Raw genomic sequence first — 19811 nt, forward strand, 5'->3', positions numbered from 1 at the left:
GCTGCCTTCTCGAACAGGGAGGAGAGGCGGGAGCAGTACCGGGTTTGTCTGGTGGAAGGGGCTGCTCAGGCGTGGGCAGGGTTTGGAGTGCCTTCCTCCCGCTCTGCCCCAGCTGCTCCTCGAGCCTGCCCTGCAGTGTGCTGTTGGTATCGATGCTCCTTTCCAGCTGTGCCCGCAGAGCCTGGATCTCGGTCAGGAGGTCATGCAGGTCACCGAGCGGGTCCTGCCCCTTCCAGCCTTCTCCCGACATCTCTCCTCTGGACTCTGAAACATGTGCAGGAGAAGCCTCAACACCTTCTTCCACCAAAGGGTCAGCCATCAAAAGCGCTCGAGTTTTCAACCCGCCACCATCACCCTCCCCTTCCTAAGAACCTAGTACAATTTAAAATAACAACTTGACTTTAAAAACAAAAATATTGGCAGGCCTAATTGCTGCTATTCCACAGGCTAAATAAGAGCTGGAAATTAATTTTCACTTCTGGCCATAAAAGCATAGCAAATTGCACACCAAACCCCGAAATTATGTCTAGTAGTAATAAAATCTATTTGGGTGGAATTATAGAATGAAAGGGGCTGATTTTAAGAGCCACAGTATATTTAAAAAGGCAACAGCAAGAATAGGAAAAGCAACTCGAAGAGAAAATAAAAGCTGTGACCCTTTTCTAGATAAATTTTCAATAGGGAGAAACCATCTGGAAAATTAGTTTTAAAAAAACCCCACCACACCTCAAAATTGATTCTAAAACATCTGAGTTTACAGTCGAGTCACTCTGATCTGGAGTCTCTCTCAGGATATAGAGAGGACCAGGGCCAACGACCACCTCTGGGGCAATGGCCACTGAGGAGTGGGTGCTCCATAAATACTCGCTGAATGAATGGGCAAAAAGGAAACACATAGTAGCAAGAAAATTGTAGTAAAAACCGTATCCTGAGTGCCTACTATGTGCTACATACTGTTAGGGTGCATTTAATAAATGACCTCATATAATGTTCTCAACAACTCTGCAGAACAGGTACCAGTGAGCACGCTTTACAGAGGAAGAAACAGGCCCCAAGGGGTGAGACACACTGCCGAGAGCCACAGAGCGGGAGCAAGGTGGTGAAAATCCACACGTCAGCGGCCTGACTCCTGAGCCTCTGTCCTTCCGTGAGTCCTGCGGCTTCTTCAGCGGAAGAGTGGGCCAGAGAGCTTGCTTCGAAATACACCTACCATCCAGGTGAGCTCGGGTGTGATGACAGCCCATGACACAGAGCCCAAGCCGAGAAAGCCCGGACCAGCGCCCGTACCTCTGGGAATCCCGTGCTGCGCATCCAGCTTCTCGTACACCTTCAGCTCCACTCGCAGGGACTGCAGCAGCCTGTTGTTCTGTGAGAGCAGCTCCTGCCTCCATTTCAACCTCTCCTGCACCCTGCGAAGGCCCAGCACCGGGGAGGAGAGGTTATACTAACTTAGAGAGACGCAGCTGGACCTCACAGGCAGCCAAGTCCACCCTTAGCTGGGACAGAGTGGACCGGAGTGACAAGCGTGGTTCAGAATTGGTCACAGCCCAGCCTTTTCCATACATTATCTCACGTAATCTTCACAGACACAGAAAGGAACCTGCGATCTAATCCTCCACTCAGACATGAGGAAGTGAAGCCCAGGGGCCACCCCGGGTGACCCAGGGTGAGGTCAGTCACTCCACAAGAACAAGGCACTCGCGCTGCCGACAGGAGAGACTGGAAACATGGGGACAAGACAGAGTCCAAGGGGAAACGGCAAACAGCAGTTGGCACATCCCTTTAAAATCTAAGTCAGACTCATGTGGCCCCTCTACTCAGAATCTCCCCAGCTTCCTGTCACTCAGAGTAAAAAGCAAAGTCTTGACCATGTGACGAGGTCCTATGTGATCCAGCTCTAGCCACCTCTGCCCTCCCCAGTACCACAGCCTCTCTCCTCAGCTGCACTGCCTCCCTGCTCTGCCCAGCAGGGGCCAAGGACGCCCTGCCTCCACCCGCCGGTACCTGTCCCTCCCACAGTGATCTCCCACCAGCTATCCACAGAGTTCACACCTCACTGCCCGAATGGCCCTTGGCAGAGGCTTCCCTGACCCGCCCTGCCACAATCAGCCCCCAGGGCCCATCCTGCTTACTGTGAAGACCTCTCTCCAAATGTTCTATTCCCACATGACGTATTACGTGTTTGGGTGTTTACTGTCATACTGTCTGCAGTCCCTGTGCACTAGGGCAGGGGCTGGCATGCCCTGTCCCGTGGCCACTGCCCAGTACCCGACGCCCGCACAGCCGCCAGGCCAGGGGTGCCTGACTACCTGCTGAGCTCGCTGCGGCTGGCACACAGCTCCTGGCACAGCTGCTGGTTGTGCTGCTCCCTCTGGCCCACCTCCTGCTGCAGCCTTTCCTTCTCCCCCTTCACACAGGCAAGCTCCCGCTGGAGCCGCTCAAGGTTCGCAGTCTTCCTGGAGAGGGACTCTCGTAATTTTTCATTCTCCTTCTGTTTATCTGCAAACAAAATGCGCCACTGAGAAGAGACCCCATTTGTTTTTTCCAACCTTATTACGCAAATACGGCACTTGAGTTCGAGCACTCCAAGAATACAAAAGAGAATGAGATTTAATCTGGCATTTATGATTCTGGCACTCCAATTATCTTATGCATTGTGGGCAGATAAATCTGTCAACACCACGGCTGCAGATTAAACGTCACTGGGATGAAATGGGCCTGTTTAATTTTCTATTAAATAATGGGCTGTGCAAACCTAGTGACTTTGCCTTCACAGAGCAAACAGTGGGTAGAAATTAGACAGAGGCAAGGAACAGGCCCCAAATCCTGGCCCTGGGTGTTGGAAAAGTATGTGAGCCTCCCCCCAGGCCAGCGGGGCTGTGCCGATGGCGGCCTGGGACCCATCCACCCCTCAGCCCTGTGGACAGCCCTCTCCTGAGGAGGAGGACACACCTCGGGCCCAGAGGCAGTGCTCTTCTGCTCACTGGCTCCACAGCCTGGAGTGAGCTTATTCCCTTCTCTGTGCCTCGGTTTCCTCCATGTACCAGTGTGAGGATTACCCGGGACTGCACGCACAGGGCTGCCCCAGCGCTCCACAGTGCAGGCTGCTGGCAGTGCTGTACCAGCCATCTGCAGGCACCACATGAAGATCTTCACATGTATCACGTTATGTACTCTTCACAGCAAACCTCCAGGGAAGGTACTAGCATTCTCCCATTTCCCAGACGGGAAAATAAGGAGCAAAGAGGTTAAGACTTTCCCAAGATCACACACTCAGTAAGTGGCAGAGCCAAGACTCAGACACGGGTTTTCTGATTCCACTCTTAACTATGACACGTTATTTCTCCAGCAAGTGTGCTCCTGCCCCCAACCCCAGCCACACTCGGCCTCGTGTAATTCCCGAGTGGTCTGTACTCGCCCCATCTCTAACTGCTAGGCCTGTGTCCACTCTCCTTCTTCTATTGAAAAGGCCCTGCTCCTCTAAACCGGAGGCACCTTGGTTAATCCCTACTTATCCTCTAGACCAGCGGTTCTCAACCTGTAGGTCGTGACCCCTTTGGGGGTTAAACGACCCTTTCACAGGGGTTGCCTAAGACCATCGGAAAACACATACATAATTACATATTGTTTTTATGATTAATCACTATGCTTTAATTATGTTCAATTTGTAACAATGAAAATACATACTGCATATCAGATATTTACATTACGATTCATAACAGTAGCAAAATTACAGTTATGAAGTAGCAACGAAAATAATTTTATGGTTGGGGGTCACCATAACATGAGGAACTGTATTAAAGGGTCGCGGCATTAGGAAGGTTGAGAACCACTGCTCTAGACTCTGCTTCTGAAGATCAGCTTTCCCTGGCCAGGATGCTGTCTCCAGGATCCTGTAGCTCCGAGTCTGCCTGCATCGTGGCTAGTCCACAGACTGGCCTGCTGTGTCTCCCATCAGACCACGAGGGAAAGGACCAGTTCTCAATTCATTTCTGTAACAGCATCCACACAGGCCCTGACATAGAACTGGAGCCAGGAATGTTTGCTGAGTGAATGAATGATCTGCAGAAGCCCGAATTTCATCTCAAACAAAATCAGCATGAATAACCTCTAGGGAAAGTGAAATAAACTGGCCCAAGTTTCAGCTCCACCACCTTCGAGCTCTGTGACCATAGTTCAGTCAATGCCTTAGGCCTGTCTCTTACCTATGAAACAGGACTAATGACATATCATTCCAGAAACATTTTAAGTATTGAGAGGTAATGTGAGTGAAAGCTCTTGGGGGACTAAGCTCCAAACAGAAGGAATTAAGAGAAGGGATCTTTATAAGAAATACTGGGAAAACTTTCCTGACAGTGGGAAACCTCTGATTGAGATGTGGCAGTAATATACTTCCAGGCCTTCTCTCTCCCACTGGGAACTAAGATGAGAGGTGGCTGGATAGAGGGGATGTGTAACAAGGGCAAAAAGCAACATTTACTGAGCTGAGGGCTTTACAGTGTTTAATTGTCACTACAGCCCTGTGAGGTATTCCTGTTTTCCTGGTACAGAAAAGAATACAGAGGTTCAGAAAGGTTCAGTGACCCACCCAGAGCCACGGGAGGTGAGCCTAGATTGCTCCGAGTGCAGTGCCTGCATTCTTCCCATGCCACAGAAGGCGGTGGGGCTCCAGGCTGCAGGAGACCCCTTTAAGCCTTACCTCTGGATCCTCTAGCAAGCATTGTATTGAGGGCCTGGTTCTGCTTCCTCAGGAAACGAATTTCTGATGTCAGAGAATTATGCAGCTCTGAACCACAAGCAAAACTGTTTGAAGAACCTATAAAAACAAAAATATAGTGATTTATGCAGTCTCAAGGTAGAGAAGTTTCTAGAAAACAGCTTTAAATAATGAGGAAACATAAGAAAATCACTCTGTGAACTATATATGGTGCTACCAGAGCCCAAAGGGAGACAAGAGTGAGCTTAAAAGAGGAGACAAGAGGGGCTCCCCCACATCCTCAGCATTACAGGAGCCATGCCTTTCTCAAACCTGCTCCCAAGGTGAACACTTGGCAGCAGGGGGAGGCACAGCCACATTTATTTCTTTGTCTCTCGGAGGCTGTGACAACATGGTGAGAACAGCATGTCTTTCCACCAGCGTGAATACTTTATGAATGCCTTTTTGTAAACCTTCCTGTCAAAGTGAATTACTCTCCAGAGCAATTGCCTGCTCCATTATAGCTGATGGCTATTTGAGCCCCCAAATAATTCTATAATTGGATTTGCTAGGGAAAATGTAAAACAGAATGAATCTAATTCGGGCATTACCAAGAGCGAATGTGAAGGGCCCAGGCGTGTATTTCTTTCCTGTATTTGATGTGACTAATAACTCAGATTAATAAATTTCCTTGGGGCTGACGGGGGGAGGATGCTGGATGCAGGTGGGAAGGTGGGAAGAGAGAGAGAGAGAGAGAGAGAGAGAGAGAGAGAGAGAGAGAGAGAGAGAGAGCCATTTGGAACCAAACAGCAGCACGCACAGTACTCTGGAAAGATGTCCTTCTGACTGCGACAGGCTGGAGAGCAATGAGAACTGGACTAGGGTCCAAAGATTCAAGTTAAGGAGCTCTGTGCCAGCCGCAGCGAGCTCAGCGAGCTACCACTGAGTACATCTCTGATAGAGATGCAGAGCTTCGTCATCTCATCTCCAAAAATGGAATGACATCAGCATCCCCACCCTTTGCAGAGCGCTGCAAAGTTAAACTGGTAAAGTTACACAATAAATAAAATAAAACTGGTAATGATGAAGAAAACCACCATTTATTGAGAGGAGCTTAAGCAAGGCCCCATTCATAACACTGCCTCATTTAATCTCTGTGACTCTTATAAGATAATTAAGATGGGGAGAGCTGGGGAGATTTGCCCAAAGCCACAAACTAATCAACAGAAGCTCTGGGACCCACACCAGGTAGTCCGGCCCAAACAATCTCCCACTTTCCTGGGGCACAAGGCTGCTCTCAGACACATTCTTCACGAAATGAGGACACAGTCCTCGGAGCAAGAAGAAATGATGCCAAAAAGTATTGTTTGAAGAAAAAGATGGGACAGAATAATGATACAAAGTATTCTACACCTTCAGGGTAAGTGAGAAAGGGAATAAGCATATACATTTGGATTTACATTTAAAAAAACAAACACTGTTTAAGAACACAGAAGAAAACTAGCAGAAATGGGAGCAGAGAAGGGATAATAGGACTGATGGGTACAGAATGGAGGCATCAACTTTTGAATCATAAGAATATCTTACCTATGGAAAAATATTTAAAAATTCTTCATGGAAAAATATCCCATTCAGAGCTACGTGTGGCTACGCAGCATTATTGGTGACTTTTTGATTAGCATGTGAGATTTAATAGACTGCTAAAATGCTAATATTTTTATAATCCATTATTAAAAAGACAAAATACTGCTTTTGTGGTTTTAAAATACCTATCTATTTCTGTACAGCTTCCAAAGGCAAATGAGGAGCCAACCACAATTCAAGGCGTCTGGGGGGCTGGCAGACTTCTCCAATGGCTGGGAAAGTAACATTTATCAAGTGACTACTATGTCAGGGGCTGTGGGGCTCTCTACTTAAGTTAGCTCACGTAATTCTCATCACAACAAGATAAAATGGAAATTACTATCCCCATTTTATAGAAAAGTGACTAAAACTGAAAGTCAGCAAGCTTAAGTGAGGGCACCCTGGAGGTAAGCAGCAGAGTCAGGGTCTGAACTGAAACCTCTCTGGCCATGAGTCCGATGCTCTTCCCAGTGCACAGAATGCTGATCCAGGCAATGAACGCGCACAGACTGCGCCGGCTTGGGAAGGTCCTTCTTACCTTGATCAAACTCAAGCCCTTGCCGTTCCAACTGTCTCCGTAGCTGCTCATTTGTCTTAATAGATTCTTCTAAACGTTGCCTCAAACTTCGAATTTCCTGTATATGTTCCATTAGTAGGTCTACAGGAAGAAGGACAGTTTTTATTTACGGTCTGAAGCCCCTAGCAAAGTGAGTAATTTCTAGATTGTGCAGTGATCTTGAAATTCCAATGGCACTGGCTGTGCTAAGATAGTCAGCAACTGGCAATTCCTTCCTAGCAGGGGGAGGCTAAGCTGATGCCCACAGCCCACAGACACAGTTCTGTAACGATTCTCTGCAGCCCTCCATGAGAGAGATATTGTACATCGCATGGAAAAATTATATTCCATACAATTTTAATGCTAACTCTCATGCAGCCCTTTATTCTTCTAAATATCAATTATTAATTTAAAATCTTCCTTATGGTGAAACTAACAGATCGCTCTGAAGTCTGCCTGAATTGCCTAAGAGTTGATTAAACTACCTCCATTATGAATCCAGATATTTTCAGGACTAATTCTTTGAAAGGCTTATGTTATCCATTTATCACTTACTAATTTCAGTCTTAAAAACAAAACAATCAATACTCTTGATGTTAGTGAGAATGGTACGATCAAGAATACATCCTGTTAGCATGAGTATAAATGTACATGACTTTTGGGGACTGTTTTTATCATTAACCTTAGAAAGGTTCTTTCCAATGTCTTTTACCAAATAATTCTAATTCTAGGAACTTATTTAAGAGGTCACCAGAGCTACTGACAACCATTTGCCAGATGCAAGAAAATGTTCTTTTTGACACTGTATGTAACAGCAAGAACTGAAAATAACTCAAATTATTAAATAAATTGTATTACATGCATTATGATGTAGTATTACACAGCTATTAAAAGTATATTATGATGACCTTATAGTACCATAGAAAACTATAGATACAAAATGGCTTATCAGTACAATCAAAGCTCTATTTAAAAATTTGCAGACAGGAAAGAGACATACACAAAAGAAGGAAATACACCGAAATATTCACAGAGATTGCCTTTGGGTATAGATTTTTGGTTTTTCAAAACTTCTATATTACATCTTAATATTATATTTAATAATATATAAAAATTTAAACTTCCCACATTTTCTAAAATGAGCATGTCATTTTTTTAGCCTCTGCCATACCTCACTTTAACAAAGAAGGAAGCGTAGCTCCAACCTAGAGGTGGGTTTCCAGAATCAGTGTTTAAAGCACAACCACATTAAGTATCCAAAGAAAAACTGAAGTCTTCAACTCATCAATTAGGGTACACTCCGTATGTCTTAGTAATGTTTACTTTAAAACATTATACTAATGTTATGACCCAGTTTTAATTCCTCCAACACGATTTTCATTTAAAAGCAGTACAATGTTACCGATCTTTTCCTAATTAAATAGCAATTTAGCCATGAATCTGAATGTTGATGAGATGACTTAATTCCCAAACCTTCAGCTATCTCCTATTAATGCCACCCGTGTGGCAAGCCATTTGCTGGACTGTCTGAGGCCCTCGCTGCAGCCCAGACTGAAGAACGGCCTGTCACAGACTCCCAGCGCGTCACGTCACGTCATGTCACCGCACCTGCTGCGCCTGCCTCGCTGCCCTGCACGCCTTCCAGTGGCTAGTCAGGTCGGAGGGAGCCGGGAGCTTATTGCTCTGGCTGTGGCCGTCCTTGCCAGTTCCTCCACATTGCATGCTGCTGGCTTCTGCAGTAATAATCTCAGCAGCCAGCAGCCCAAGTCATCTTCTGCTGAGTCTGGCCGGGAGCTGGAATCATCACTTGGGCTTAAGGACACATTCCCAGTTGAACTGGACACCACTTGTTAATTATGCAGCCCTCACCAAGGAGAATGAAACAGTATACTCGCCTTTACAGGTGGGAGAAAAATATCCGTCCCTCCACAATAACACCCTTCTGACAAATGCTAACTCTTTAAAACCACAAATCCTGTTTAAAGCAACCACCAAAAACATTGTGTACATCTTCTGACTAGTAATTCCAATTTACAGAATCTAGGTTAAGACATGCCCTTCAATAAGGTGAAAGCTCATGTTCAAAGATATTCCCTACAGCACTGATCAAAATTGTGAGATTTCTGCAATGACTTAAATGTTCTGCAACAGGGAACATAAGAAAACCTGCAGTTCGGCCATTCGGCGGACTAAGCCAAAGCCAGTAAAAATGATGTTCTGTAACATGTTAGAAAGCTTATGATATAATGCTAAGTGAAACAAAAAGGAAAAACCACAAAATTCCCTCTCCATTCAGATTAGGAATATGAAAAAAGGAAAAGACAGATGCAAAGACTAAAATTCTGAAGACAAACCAAGAACGTGAACAACGGGTTTGCTCAGGGGTTCCAGTGAGCACCATCCCCATCAGGGGAGTGCCTGGGAACCCAGGAGGAGGGCATAAGCCCAAGGTCATGGGTCCTAAGAGGAATCAAAATTAAAGATTCCTGAATGGTTCTACACTGAAAAAAAACAGAGACTAGAAAAAAGAGGGACAGGCGAGAGGAAAAGTGGAACGTGCCCAGCACCATAGAGGAGGGCTCTGAAGAATGGAATCTTAAGCATTCTGATGTTACGGAGCTGGCTTGCTGCATTGGGACCCGGCCCCTCCTGGTCCTCCCACCCTCAGTCAAGTCGGCTCTTCCCACAAAGGCCTACGGTCCCGGGGTTTCTGGGAAAGGGATTGACAGTGCAGGAGTGGTACTGGGGACCAAACAATTCATGGTCTGACCTGAATTAAAAGAAGGGAAATCGTACCCAGAAAGCGTACCGGGGTACTGCCAGAAACCCAAAGAAAGCAAATCTAGGGGGCTAGCTACTGGAGGCCCCAGCTGAGACCCGAGTTACATCACACGTGTGTACTTCATGCTCTAGGTATGTTTTCAAACTGTGCTCCTCAGGGCTGTGCGTGTTCTAGGGGAGCCTGGGAGGCCAGCATGGGGACAAAGCCTCCACTCGGACTTTTTTACATACTGGACCCACCTGTGAAGTTTCATCTGAAAAAAAAGTGGGGAAGGGGGAGTGGAGGTTCTGTTGCTTAAAACAAAAAAAAGGATTTAAAGTTTAAAGTTTTTGAAAACCATTTTGCTGTGTAATCAGGTGTCAACAAAGGACCTTAGCAAGGATATGCCCGTGTCTGACTTGTTCTCTGGGTCCACTCTGGGCTCCTTGCAAAGAACCCGCTAGAAGAGAGACCAGAAGAAGTCAGCTGAGGTCCAGAGTCTATACCAGGGGTTAGAAAACTACAGCCCTGGGTCAAATACACACCCCCCTGCCTTGGTGAATAAAGTTTTATTGGAACCCAACCACATCATTTGTTTACATATTATCTATGGCTGCTTTTTACTGCAACAACAGGATTTAGTAATTGAAACAAAGAGGAAATGCCCCATAAAACCTAAAATATTTATTCTCTGGCCTTTTATAGGAAAACAGTGCCAGTCCCTGGTCTATCTGTTCTGGTCTATACTGTTCCTTGAACTTCTGAAATACACTGAATTATAAACACTAAGCCCTACCTAATACCCCAACAGGATGTAACGTAGACTGCAAATACCGAAGAGGTAAAGGGGGGCTCAGGGGCAGGTAGGGCCTCGGGAGGCTGATTCTGCCAACTGAGCCCATGGCTCCACGATCAGAGGCAGGGCAAGGGGCTGACCCGTGGGCCAGGGCTTCCACGAAAGAGAAACGCAGCAGACTTACAGAATTACAAAACACCTAACAGGGGTTAGGTGATCCCTGGCATCTGTACAATTCAAAGCAGAAGAGTCTTCCTACTGCCCCTGCCTTAGGAAGAGTTTAAAAGAAACAAAGGAAATGAACCAGAGTTTCCAGCCTGCCTACTTAGAAGAGCAAGAAAATAGTCAGTCATATAGTAAGTCATCATTTAAAAAACAAAAATGGCTTTTCCCCAGTCACCAACACTGTCAACAACCCTAGCTTTCCCCAGTGATAAATGACACTCTGAGTGACCAGCTCTGGCCCACCCAGAATCTCCTTCCCTCAAAGAAATATTCAAATGTCACCACACTCTTGCTTACTACGGCAAGATGACATACTGTTGTTTAAACCAGGAAACCTTGGCTGTGTTTAAAATGCTTCGTAAAGCTTAGCTTACCTTGAGAAAAATTGTTCACCAAAACTGAAGTCCTCTCAGACTCGCTGTCTTGCTTCTGGTCTTGTGAGGAGGAGGACTTTTCGGACATTTCACCATCAGACAATGCGTGAGAGGCTGCAGGCTCAGGAGATTCAGGTAGAATATGTTGGTAGGGTACGCTGTCTTCCTCAACCCTTGACCATGGGAGAGAGAGAGAAATCTGAGATCCCAAGCCAGGACCATGCCTTCAGAACACATAAGATTCCTGGGCCCTTTGCTGTGTTGGAGCCCCTTTGCTTCCCTGGAGCATTTTCAGCAAGGACATTCAGAAGACAAAAAGGACTCGGGGCTTGAGTCTGGAGCAGGGGGAGCATCACCATCTGGCTTGTGGGGGAGAGATCTGAGAGAGAGCATCAGTCCATGGCATACCAGGCACTTGAGATGAACTATATTACTTGGTCCTCGCAGAAACCCTGTGAAGTAGGGAGTAGGATTCTCACCTAAAGTTGGGGGGCCTGAGCCCCATATAAACTTGCCCGCTGTCTCACAGCTCCCAGGTGACGGGTTCACATTTGAACCCAGGTCTGCCTGCCTTCAAGGCCCCAGGAGAATGAGAGAGACCAACCCAAACTCATGAAGTGGCCTTAGGGGTTTAAAAACCTCAAAACCCTTGTGGTCCAAAATCTCCGTTCTGGCAATCATCTGGTTATTAACCTGTATTTCCCAAGGCAACCTAAGCCATGAGGAAAAACATCCTGAACTCTGTAAAAAGTCCATGTGAATCTCCATTATAGATAAGCTCCTTAATTTAAGCTCTTTTTTTTTCTCCCACTTTTTCCTATTACTTCTTGTCTCATTATTCATAAACTCAGACAAGAGCAAAGGACTCCAAAGCTGTGATGCATTCATTAACAGGTAAACACCAGATGCACCTTTGCTCAGACAGCGTGATGGATGCGTGGGCTTGCCACTGCCTGGCAAAAATGCGGAACGGGCCAAAAGCCCCCATTTAATTAGCTAAGGAGTGGCCCATGTGAGTGCTAAGCCTACAGCTCCAACAGGTAGAACAGAAGGAAAGAAACAAGCCTGTCAGAAACGGAAGGGTGACACATGGTTGAGGAGGCTCCCTGCCTCCCTCCGCCCATTCTCCAAGAACCACCATTGCCTTTCAGATGGCAAATCTGATCATGTGTAATGCCAGCTCACCCTCCTTCAAAGACTCCCCTCTTCCTACAGAACAAATTTTGGACCCTTAACACAGTATTTGAGGATAAGCCCAACAAGGCCCTGCCTGCCTCTCTAGCCCCAACCTTCGCATTTCATGCAGCAGCCACACTGCTTAAAGGGGCCACAACTTCCGTGCATCAAGAATGGACACTCTCCCAGCCCTCAATGCTCATCCTTTAGATCTCAGCAGACTGTCTCCGGACTGGGAGGCCTTCCTTACCCTCCCACAGCCTGCCAATGGGGTGTGATCTGTTATTTTAAGGATGGAAGTGGAGGGTGGAACTGGGAATACTGCAGGGGAGAGGAGTATTTCTTCTAAAGTTACAGAAACACTGATAGAAATGCCCTCCAGTGAGCAGTGATCACCTCCCTGCCTGCTTGCTGGTGGCCTTCATGATGCCAATAAATTCTGCACCCCAGACTGGTCTCTATTTCTTTATTTTACCCCCAGGAACCCGAAGGGCTGTAGTTCCAAAGAGGAGAGAAGTACTCATAGCCCTGTAGCATTCAGAACCTTTACCAAGAAAACAGAGGAGGGCAAGACCTTGACACTTTCAGTTGCCCAGAGGCAAGCTACGAGAGTATGCAATCCATTTAGTCCGTGAACATTTTCTGAATTCCAACTACATGCCAGATACCTGAGGTTGGAGCAGGTATAAAGGTATTAAAAACACAGTCTTTGCCCTTCAAAGGCAATGTGGAATAATAATAACAGCCCTGGTGTTGGAGTACAACAGGCTCAAGTTCAAATCTCAGCTCCGCTCTTAATGGCAAGTATGCAACTCTGACCCTCAGGCTCCTCATTCAAAAATGAGAATAATAATGCTCACCTTGTAAGGCCAGAACTATTGAAAGTGAATGCCTAGGCAGGGGCTGACATATACCAATACCCAGTTAATGCTAGCTCCTTTCCTCTTTTGAGGAATCTGGGAGTAAACGATGAATGCAGAAGTATTACAATACCATGTGCTAAGTTCTGTAATGTAATTATGTGTCAAGTGCTACAGGAAGAACAACTGATCCTGAATGCAGTGGAGAGATGGGGGTGTCAGGAGGAGCCAGTTCATTTCCATGTGAACTGACTGCCATCATGGTCTAGAGCAGCAGTTGCCAACTGGTAGTCCGTGAGGTCCAAAAGGTTGGCAACCGCTGGTCAAAAGAACAACAGTCAGAGAAGCCTGGGATACATGATGGAAAGGAAAGATGGGTCAGACCAAGAAGGGGCTCAAATGGATTTATTCTGCAGGTACCAGGTGCCAACAGGAGGAATGTGTCCTCTGGGTCACAGCACCTGGCAGAGTAACCTGTTCAACTGGATGAAGGCTGCAGGACACACAGCATGACCCCTTGGTTTAGTGTGGCCATTCTCAGTTTCACAGGTGTTTATGTTTTATTTACAAGAAGCAGGAAACTACCAGGGGGAGGGAGCAGGAATACTAAAAACACCCGCAGAGAAACCACACCTGCAGCCCTCTTACCAAACACTACACACTCACCTCTCTATCAGTTCACTCTGGGTACTCATGTCCACTCCTACTGATTTTCCTAGAAGCAGAAATACATGAAGAAAAACATTTTTAAAAGGTGTTCCCTGATGATTTCTTGCTCACACGTTTGCAGAGACACTATTCCATCTGTTGAATCACTCTTTATAGCAACCCCGGGTATTTAAAGTAGGATTACCAAGAACATGGTTCAGACAACGACTCCTCATGCTGTTCGGGTTCCAGTTCTAGCAAGACCGTGACAGCACTAAAGCTAAAGGCAGTGGCACAGGTGCAGGTTCTCGGTCCGTCTCTAAAACTCTGATACTAGCAGAATACATGCTCTTTATAGGAAACTAGAGGCCCAGTGCACGAGATTCATGCACTGGGGGGGGAAGGGAGGGAGTCCTCAGCCCAGCCTGTGCCCTCTCACAGTCCAGGAGCCCTCGGGGGATGTCCAACTGATGGCTTAGGCTCGCTCCGCTCCCCACAGGGACCAGGCCTAAGCCATCAGTCGGACACCCTTAGCGCTGCTGTGGAGGCAGGAGAGGCTCCCACCACTGCCGCTGTGCTCATCAGCCTTGAGCCCAGCTTCTGGCTGAGCAGCACTCCTCCTGTGGGAGCGCACTGACCACCAGGGGGCAGCTCCTGCATTGAGCATCTGTTCTGCTGTTTGGTCGATTTGCATATTAGCCTTTTATTATATAGGATAGAATGGGTAACGGAAGCAAGAAAAAGATCACTATTCTTCGGGTACCCACTACGCACATGTCACTGAATCCAGTCTCTTCTATTCTTTGTCCATGCATTTTGGCATGAGGATAGGATAATATGACTGTATTTTTCACCTCATACTTATAAGCATTTCTCTTACTAAATGTGCTTTAGAAACATCCTTTTTAATGACCACATTAATATACCATTATAGACATGCACATACAACAATTTTGCCAGTCCCATTTTGACATTTAGGTGATCTCCAATTTTTCACTTTTATATATTAAAAAAAATGAAATAAACATCTTTGTGCATGCAGCTTTATCTGCATTTAAATTGTTTCCTAAGGAAAAGCTCTCAGAAGAGGGATTACTAGGGAAAGGAGTACATGATTACCGTTGAAAAAGCCAGTCTCTACAACAGGGGGATGGCAAAAGAAAACAAAATGAAACAAAGCATAGCTGGGCAAAAGATCCTCCTCTCTCTCCTGCAGGTCCTCATTTGCTGTTTGAAAGGAGGCACCTGAGCCCAGATTTCTAAGAGACTAACAACTTTATTTGAAAAATACTTCAGAACTCTGGAAACGACAGACTGAGATGAGCTCTTTGAAGAAACTAGCGTGTGGCTAAAGAACAAAACAAACCCTTCCACAGCCGTACTTGAAAAATGAGCCTACGATTAAACTACACCCACACGCACCATTTTCAGAACGACTCCTAAAGGAGAGTTCACAGCACCACAGCCCCAGGAAAAGATCATTGGAGACTCGCACATTTGCTTTCTGTCTGTGGTTCCCACGAATGAACTCACAAGCTGGCTGGAGGGCTGCCAGGGCTCCCCCTCCACCCGCCATGCCAGCCACTGGGCTGCAGGTCACAGCCCTATACCCTGTGCTTGAAAGTCACCTCCCACTGCAGGGCTCTGTGGGTACCAGAATAAGACAGGCCTGAGCAACCAGGAGCCAGGCCCTGAGGATGGTTCTTTAATAACCACTGATATTAAAGAACAGCCCTCACAACCATCCTACAGGCCCAGTGTCAGTATCTCCATTTTACAAGTGAAAATCCAGGAGGTCTACTGCTTCCACTCTCTCACTCTGCCCAATGCACACTCTCACCTCCTTTCCTGCAGGTTCCTGTTTAGCAAGGGACACGGAAACATTCCACACATCTCCACCACACATCCACGTCTCCATCTTCTTGCTTACATCCTGCAATGACATGCTATTTGGGCTCCCGGGAGGGGTTGACTGGCCCCTACCATGGTGGATGCTCCCAAGGGCTCCATCTCTCTGTTCTCCACATTCCTCCTCAAAGAGGGAATCTCTATTTGATTGGGTCAGGTTCCAAGACCAAGGCTAGAAGTCCCGACTGCAAGACCACCACGAACAGACAGGGACAACTGCATATCCAAAGAACAACTCAGCGTTCATCTCCCACCTGCACTGGGGCTGCTCACCAACTTTCACCGGATGATGAGATTTGGGCCCTACAGACCCCGAGGAGGGGCCATCTGCTGCAGCCCAGCCTTCCAACGAGCTAGGTGTTCTACACACACCGGCCAGGCCAGCAGTAACTCCACACTTACCATTGTTCTTTATGGGCACCATTCACTCCTCGGGAAGTTCTCGGGACAGGGGACCCTTGGTCTGGGGCAGATTTTAGGCATTCACAAACTGATCTCAAAACTATCAAAAACCTCTCAATTTCTAATAAAACTTATGACCAAAGAAGGAAGTGGCCTGATGCCACCAGCAGCAATGGGTTCTTCTTCAAATAAGAGATCCTTTGAGGGGCTTGTGATGACTCCACAATTGCATTCCACCCAATCCCTATCACAACAGTGTTCTTTAAAACCAAATGACAAATTGCTATAGTGGGATTCACATGGCGATCATTACAGCTGATGCAGTGAATTTCTTGGTGGAAACTGCCTGCATGCAGATCACAGGATACCATCTGTCAGGCTACTCCAAAAGCGGAGGAAGAATGTCATGAGCACACTACTGCTCCCATCTCTCAGGTACATCTTATTGCTACCCCCAGAAGCTGTGTGCCAGCGAGGGGACTTCATCTTTCCAAATGAAAGGACATGTAGTTATTGAATCCATATGTGAACAAGCAAGAGAATTATTATGCAGGACAGACGTGTAATTGGTTGACCCATCTCCAGTTTCCTCTCTGCACTGATCCATCCTTGTACACTGCCACCATTTAAAAAGCTTCTTTTGAAACAGTACTCCCTAGCTCAAAAGCGACCAATTACGCAGAATTAAGATCAAATATCACAGCCTGGCAACTCCTACCTGACCCAAATGGGATGTGGACTCAAGTCGGTTTGGGTCCAAAGGTTTGGTTCTTGCACATGGCCTGCATCATAAGCCCAGATGTGACTGTCAGCTGGGTGCTACAAACAGCCCAGCAGTAAAGAGAAAGAACAAACTGGCTCTACTCGGGGGTAAACAAGGAAAGCTTCCTAGAAGGTAGACAGACTCTCTAAAAGTAGAGAGGCAGTAAAAGCCTTCTAGAAAAGGGACTGGTTTGAAGAGAATCACAGAAGTGGGGACATGCAAGACCTGACCCACAGAAACATTTGACCAAGACCCCTAATGTGACAGGAGTGTGAGACTCACGAAACCATGGTGGTCAGGAGGTTAGGGTGTGGAAGCAAATGTCTGAGCTCAAATCCAGACTCTGTCACTTCCTATGTTACCCTGAGCAAATAAATCAACCTCTCTGTTCCCCATTCATTAAATGAAGATAAAAAGTACCTCATAGGCTGAGCACAATGCCCAGAATATAGAAGCACTTGACAATGACCAGCCTTCCTCATTGCTTCACCTTTATCATCATCATCATCACCATCATCATCTAGAGCAGTGGTTCTCAACCTTCCTAATGCCGCGACCCTTTAATACAGTTCCTCATGTTGTGGTGACCCCCAACCATAAAATTATTTTCGTTGCTACTTCATAACTAATTTTGCTACTGTTATGAATCGTAATGTAAATATCTGATATGCAGGATGTATTTTCATTGTTACAAATTGAACATAATTAAAGCACAGTGATTAATCACAAAAACAATATGTATTTGTTAGGGGGTGGGGCCACATTAGTAACAAAGAAACAGAATTTCCGGAGGATGAGGCCCAGAAATCAGGATTTTAAAAATATTCTCAGGTGATTCTAATGTGCAGCCAAGGTTGAGAACCACTGGTGTAAGGCCTTAAAAGAAATGTATTCATCCCTGCAGGCCAAGGAGAGCCAAGGGGAAGGATCCAGCAGCTGTCTACTCATGTGGCTAACCCGGGTGCACCTGGCAAGCACGCTCAGGAAAGGGACTATACGTATTTCATCTTCTTTGTACCTTCGCCAGGGCTTACTCAAACATCCCTGAAGACAAACACTGCCATCCCGATTTATGCTACTGGTCTTGGGAGGTACCATGCACAAGGAAATGGTGGGAAACCTGGGACTGCAACACCAGTTCCTGATCTATATTGGGGTCTCAGCCCATTTTTGTTGTTGTTGTTGTGTGGTTTTTTATTGATTTCAGAGAGAGGAAGGGAAAGGGATGGAGAAATAGAAAATCAATTATGAAAATCATCGATCGGACCTGAGCTTGTCAAGGTAAATAACAGAAAAATAAATCAAGGGGGTGGCTGAACGAGCAAGGGACTGCAGGAGGAGCATACCCCGTACTGGGGATCAAGCCCGCAACCTGGGCATGTGCCCTGACTGAGAATTGAACAGTGACCTCCTAGTTCTGTGGTCGGCAAACCGTGGCTCGTGAGCCACATGCGGCTCTTTGGTATTCAATCGATAAATGAATAAAGAGCAGAGCCACACTCAAGGGGCCAAAGAGCCGCGTATGCCTCGCGAGCCGCGATTTGCCGAGCCGCAGTTTGCTGACCACTGTCCTAGTTCATAGGTCAACACTCAACCACTGGGCCACACCAGCCAGGCTCAGCCTGTTTTGAAAATCTAAGTTTTAGACCCTCACCCCAGAAAAGTACACATACTCACAAAATCTGCAGGGCCCCACACCTACTCTTGTCAGCTCTCATGACAAGCATTAGGAAACCACACTATCACCCTGCTTCTTGGGTTCTACCAGTCAAATATTAACAAAGAAATAGCAAGGATGTGCACAGTGTTCATTACAATAGCCCCAAACTGAGAGCAACCTGAACGTCCATCTAATGGGGATGATTAAATAAATGATGGTACATTCATACAAAAGAATGCTCAGTAGCGACCAGAACTTACAATATAGAGTAATGCTTATCATCTATAATTGAACAAAGGGAGAGATTACAAACAGTCCTACTTCCACAAAAAAATACAAATATATATAAAAAACGTCTGAAAATATTAAACGCCAGGGTGTTCATGTTTTGCGGTATAAATGGTGCAATTACAGGAGTATTTGCTTACCTGTTATTCTACAATAAACATGTACTGCTTTGTATTAATAAAAAAAGACTATATTTAAATTTTTTAAGAACTCATGCTATGCCACTGCCTCAAATATAAAACGAGTCTGTGGTAAGCTCATTTCATAATTCAGGAGCCAGATCTTTGATAGCATCTAGGAAAGACCCACCTCTGTTCTATTTTATTCTCCAAGGAAAAGAGTTACAATGAGGTTCCCGAGACCTTTGCGCCTCTTGGAGAAGAAAATGAAGTTCTATGTTTGTGTTGTCTGCCAAGACTGAAATACTCCTGCTTTGCAGGAACAGAGAGTGGGATCTCCCCGGGCTTGTCAAGGTAAATAACTAAAAAATAAATCAAGGGGGTGGCTGAACGAGCAAGGAAGGGCAGCTGGTGCCGGGCACTCTCTCTCAGCCCCACCTCCTGGGCCCAGGCGGAAGGCTTGCAGGGCAGATGGGAAGCACTGGGGCCCTGGAAGGTGCAGCTCCATCTTGAGGACCCGTTATTCCCCAATAATAAAATGAAAACTAGCTTATTTGGAAACCCTTCACCAGAAGAAAGCAGATTCCATAAAGCTGGGAAGCCAAGTGCCCCCATGCCCTGGGGGACCTCACGGGCCCCGCAGATCTGGGCCTAGAGAATCAACCTGCCACCAGCCTTGCTGTTGGGCTCTTCAAAAAATCAAGGAAAAACATTCCCGGGGCTCAGAGGCCAAGCTACCCCACGTTCTATCTTGGAATTAAACTGAACATATGTAGACCTTCCTGAACCATCTGTACCATAGGTATGAAGAGAGAAGAACTGGAGTCAAATCCCAGTTCTGTGACTTTGAGCAACTGACTTTCCTTTGTGAGGGCCAAGCTCCTCCGTCCACCAGGCTGTTCTGGAGACTCGGCCCCTAACTCACAAGCGCAGATCCTCGTGAGCACACAGGACCT

General features: G+C 46.4%; 1 protein-coding gene across 15 annotated transcripts in view; it reads right to left on the reverse strand.

Moving 5' to 3' along the window:
• CDK5RAP2 (CDK5 regulatory subunit associated protein 2) overlaps positions 1-19811 on the reverse strand; it is a 154995-nt gene that overhangs the window by 15620 nt on the left and 119564 nt on the right. For all 15 annotated transcript variants that reach the window (XM_036329834.1, XM_036329840.1, XM_036329833.1 and 12 more), the window contains 7 exons: positions 13734-13782; positions 11032-11204; positions 6858-6977; positions 4700-4816; positions 2310-2499; positions 1288-1409; positions 40-264 (listed from right to left, as the gene is read on the reverse strand). In XM_036329834.1, coding sequence (XP_036185727.1) covers positions 40-264; positions 1288-1409; positions 2310-2499; positions 4700-4816; positions 6858-6977; positions 11032-11204; positions 13734-13782 — 996 coding nt within the window. The remainder of the gene's footprint in view (positions 1-39; positions 265-1287; positions 1410-2309; positions 2500-4699; positions 4817-6857; positions 6978-11031; positions 11205-13733; positions 13783-19811) is intronic.

Source organism: Myotis myotis, unplaced genomic scaffold (assembly GCF_014108235.1).
Source record: "Myotis myotis isolate mMyoMyo1 unplaced genomic scaffold, mMyoMyo1.p scaffold_m19_p_12, whole genome shotgun sequence".
Lineage (NCBI taxonomy): Eukaryota > Metazoa > Chordata > Mammalia > Chiroptera > Vespertilionidae > Myotis > Myotis myotis.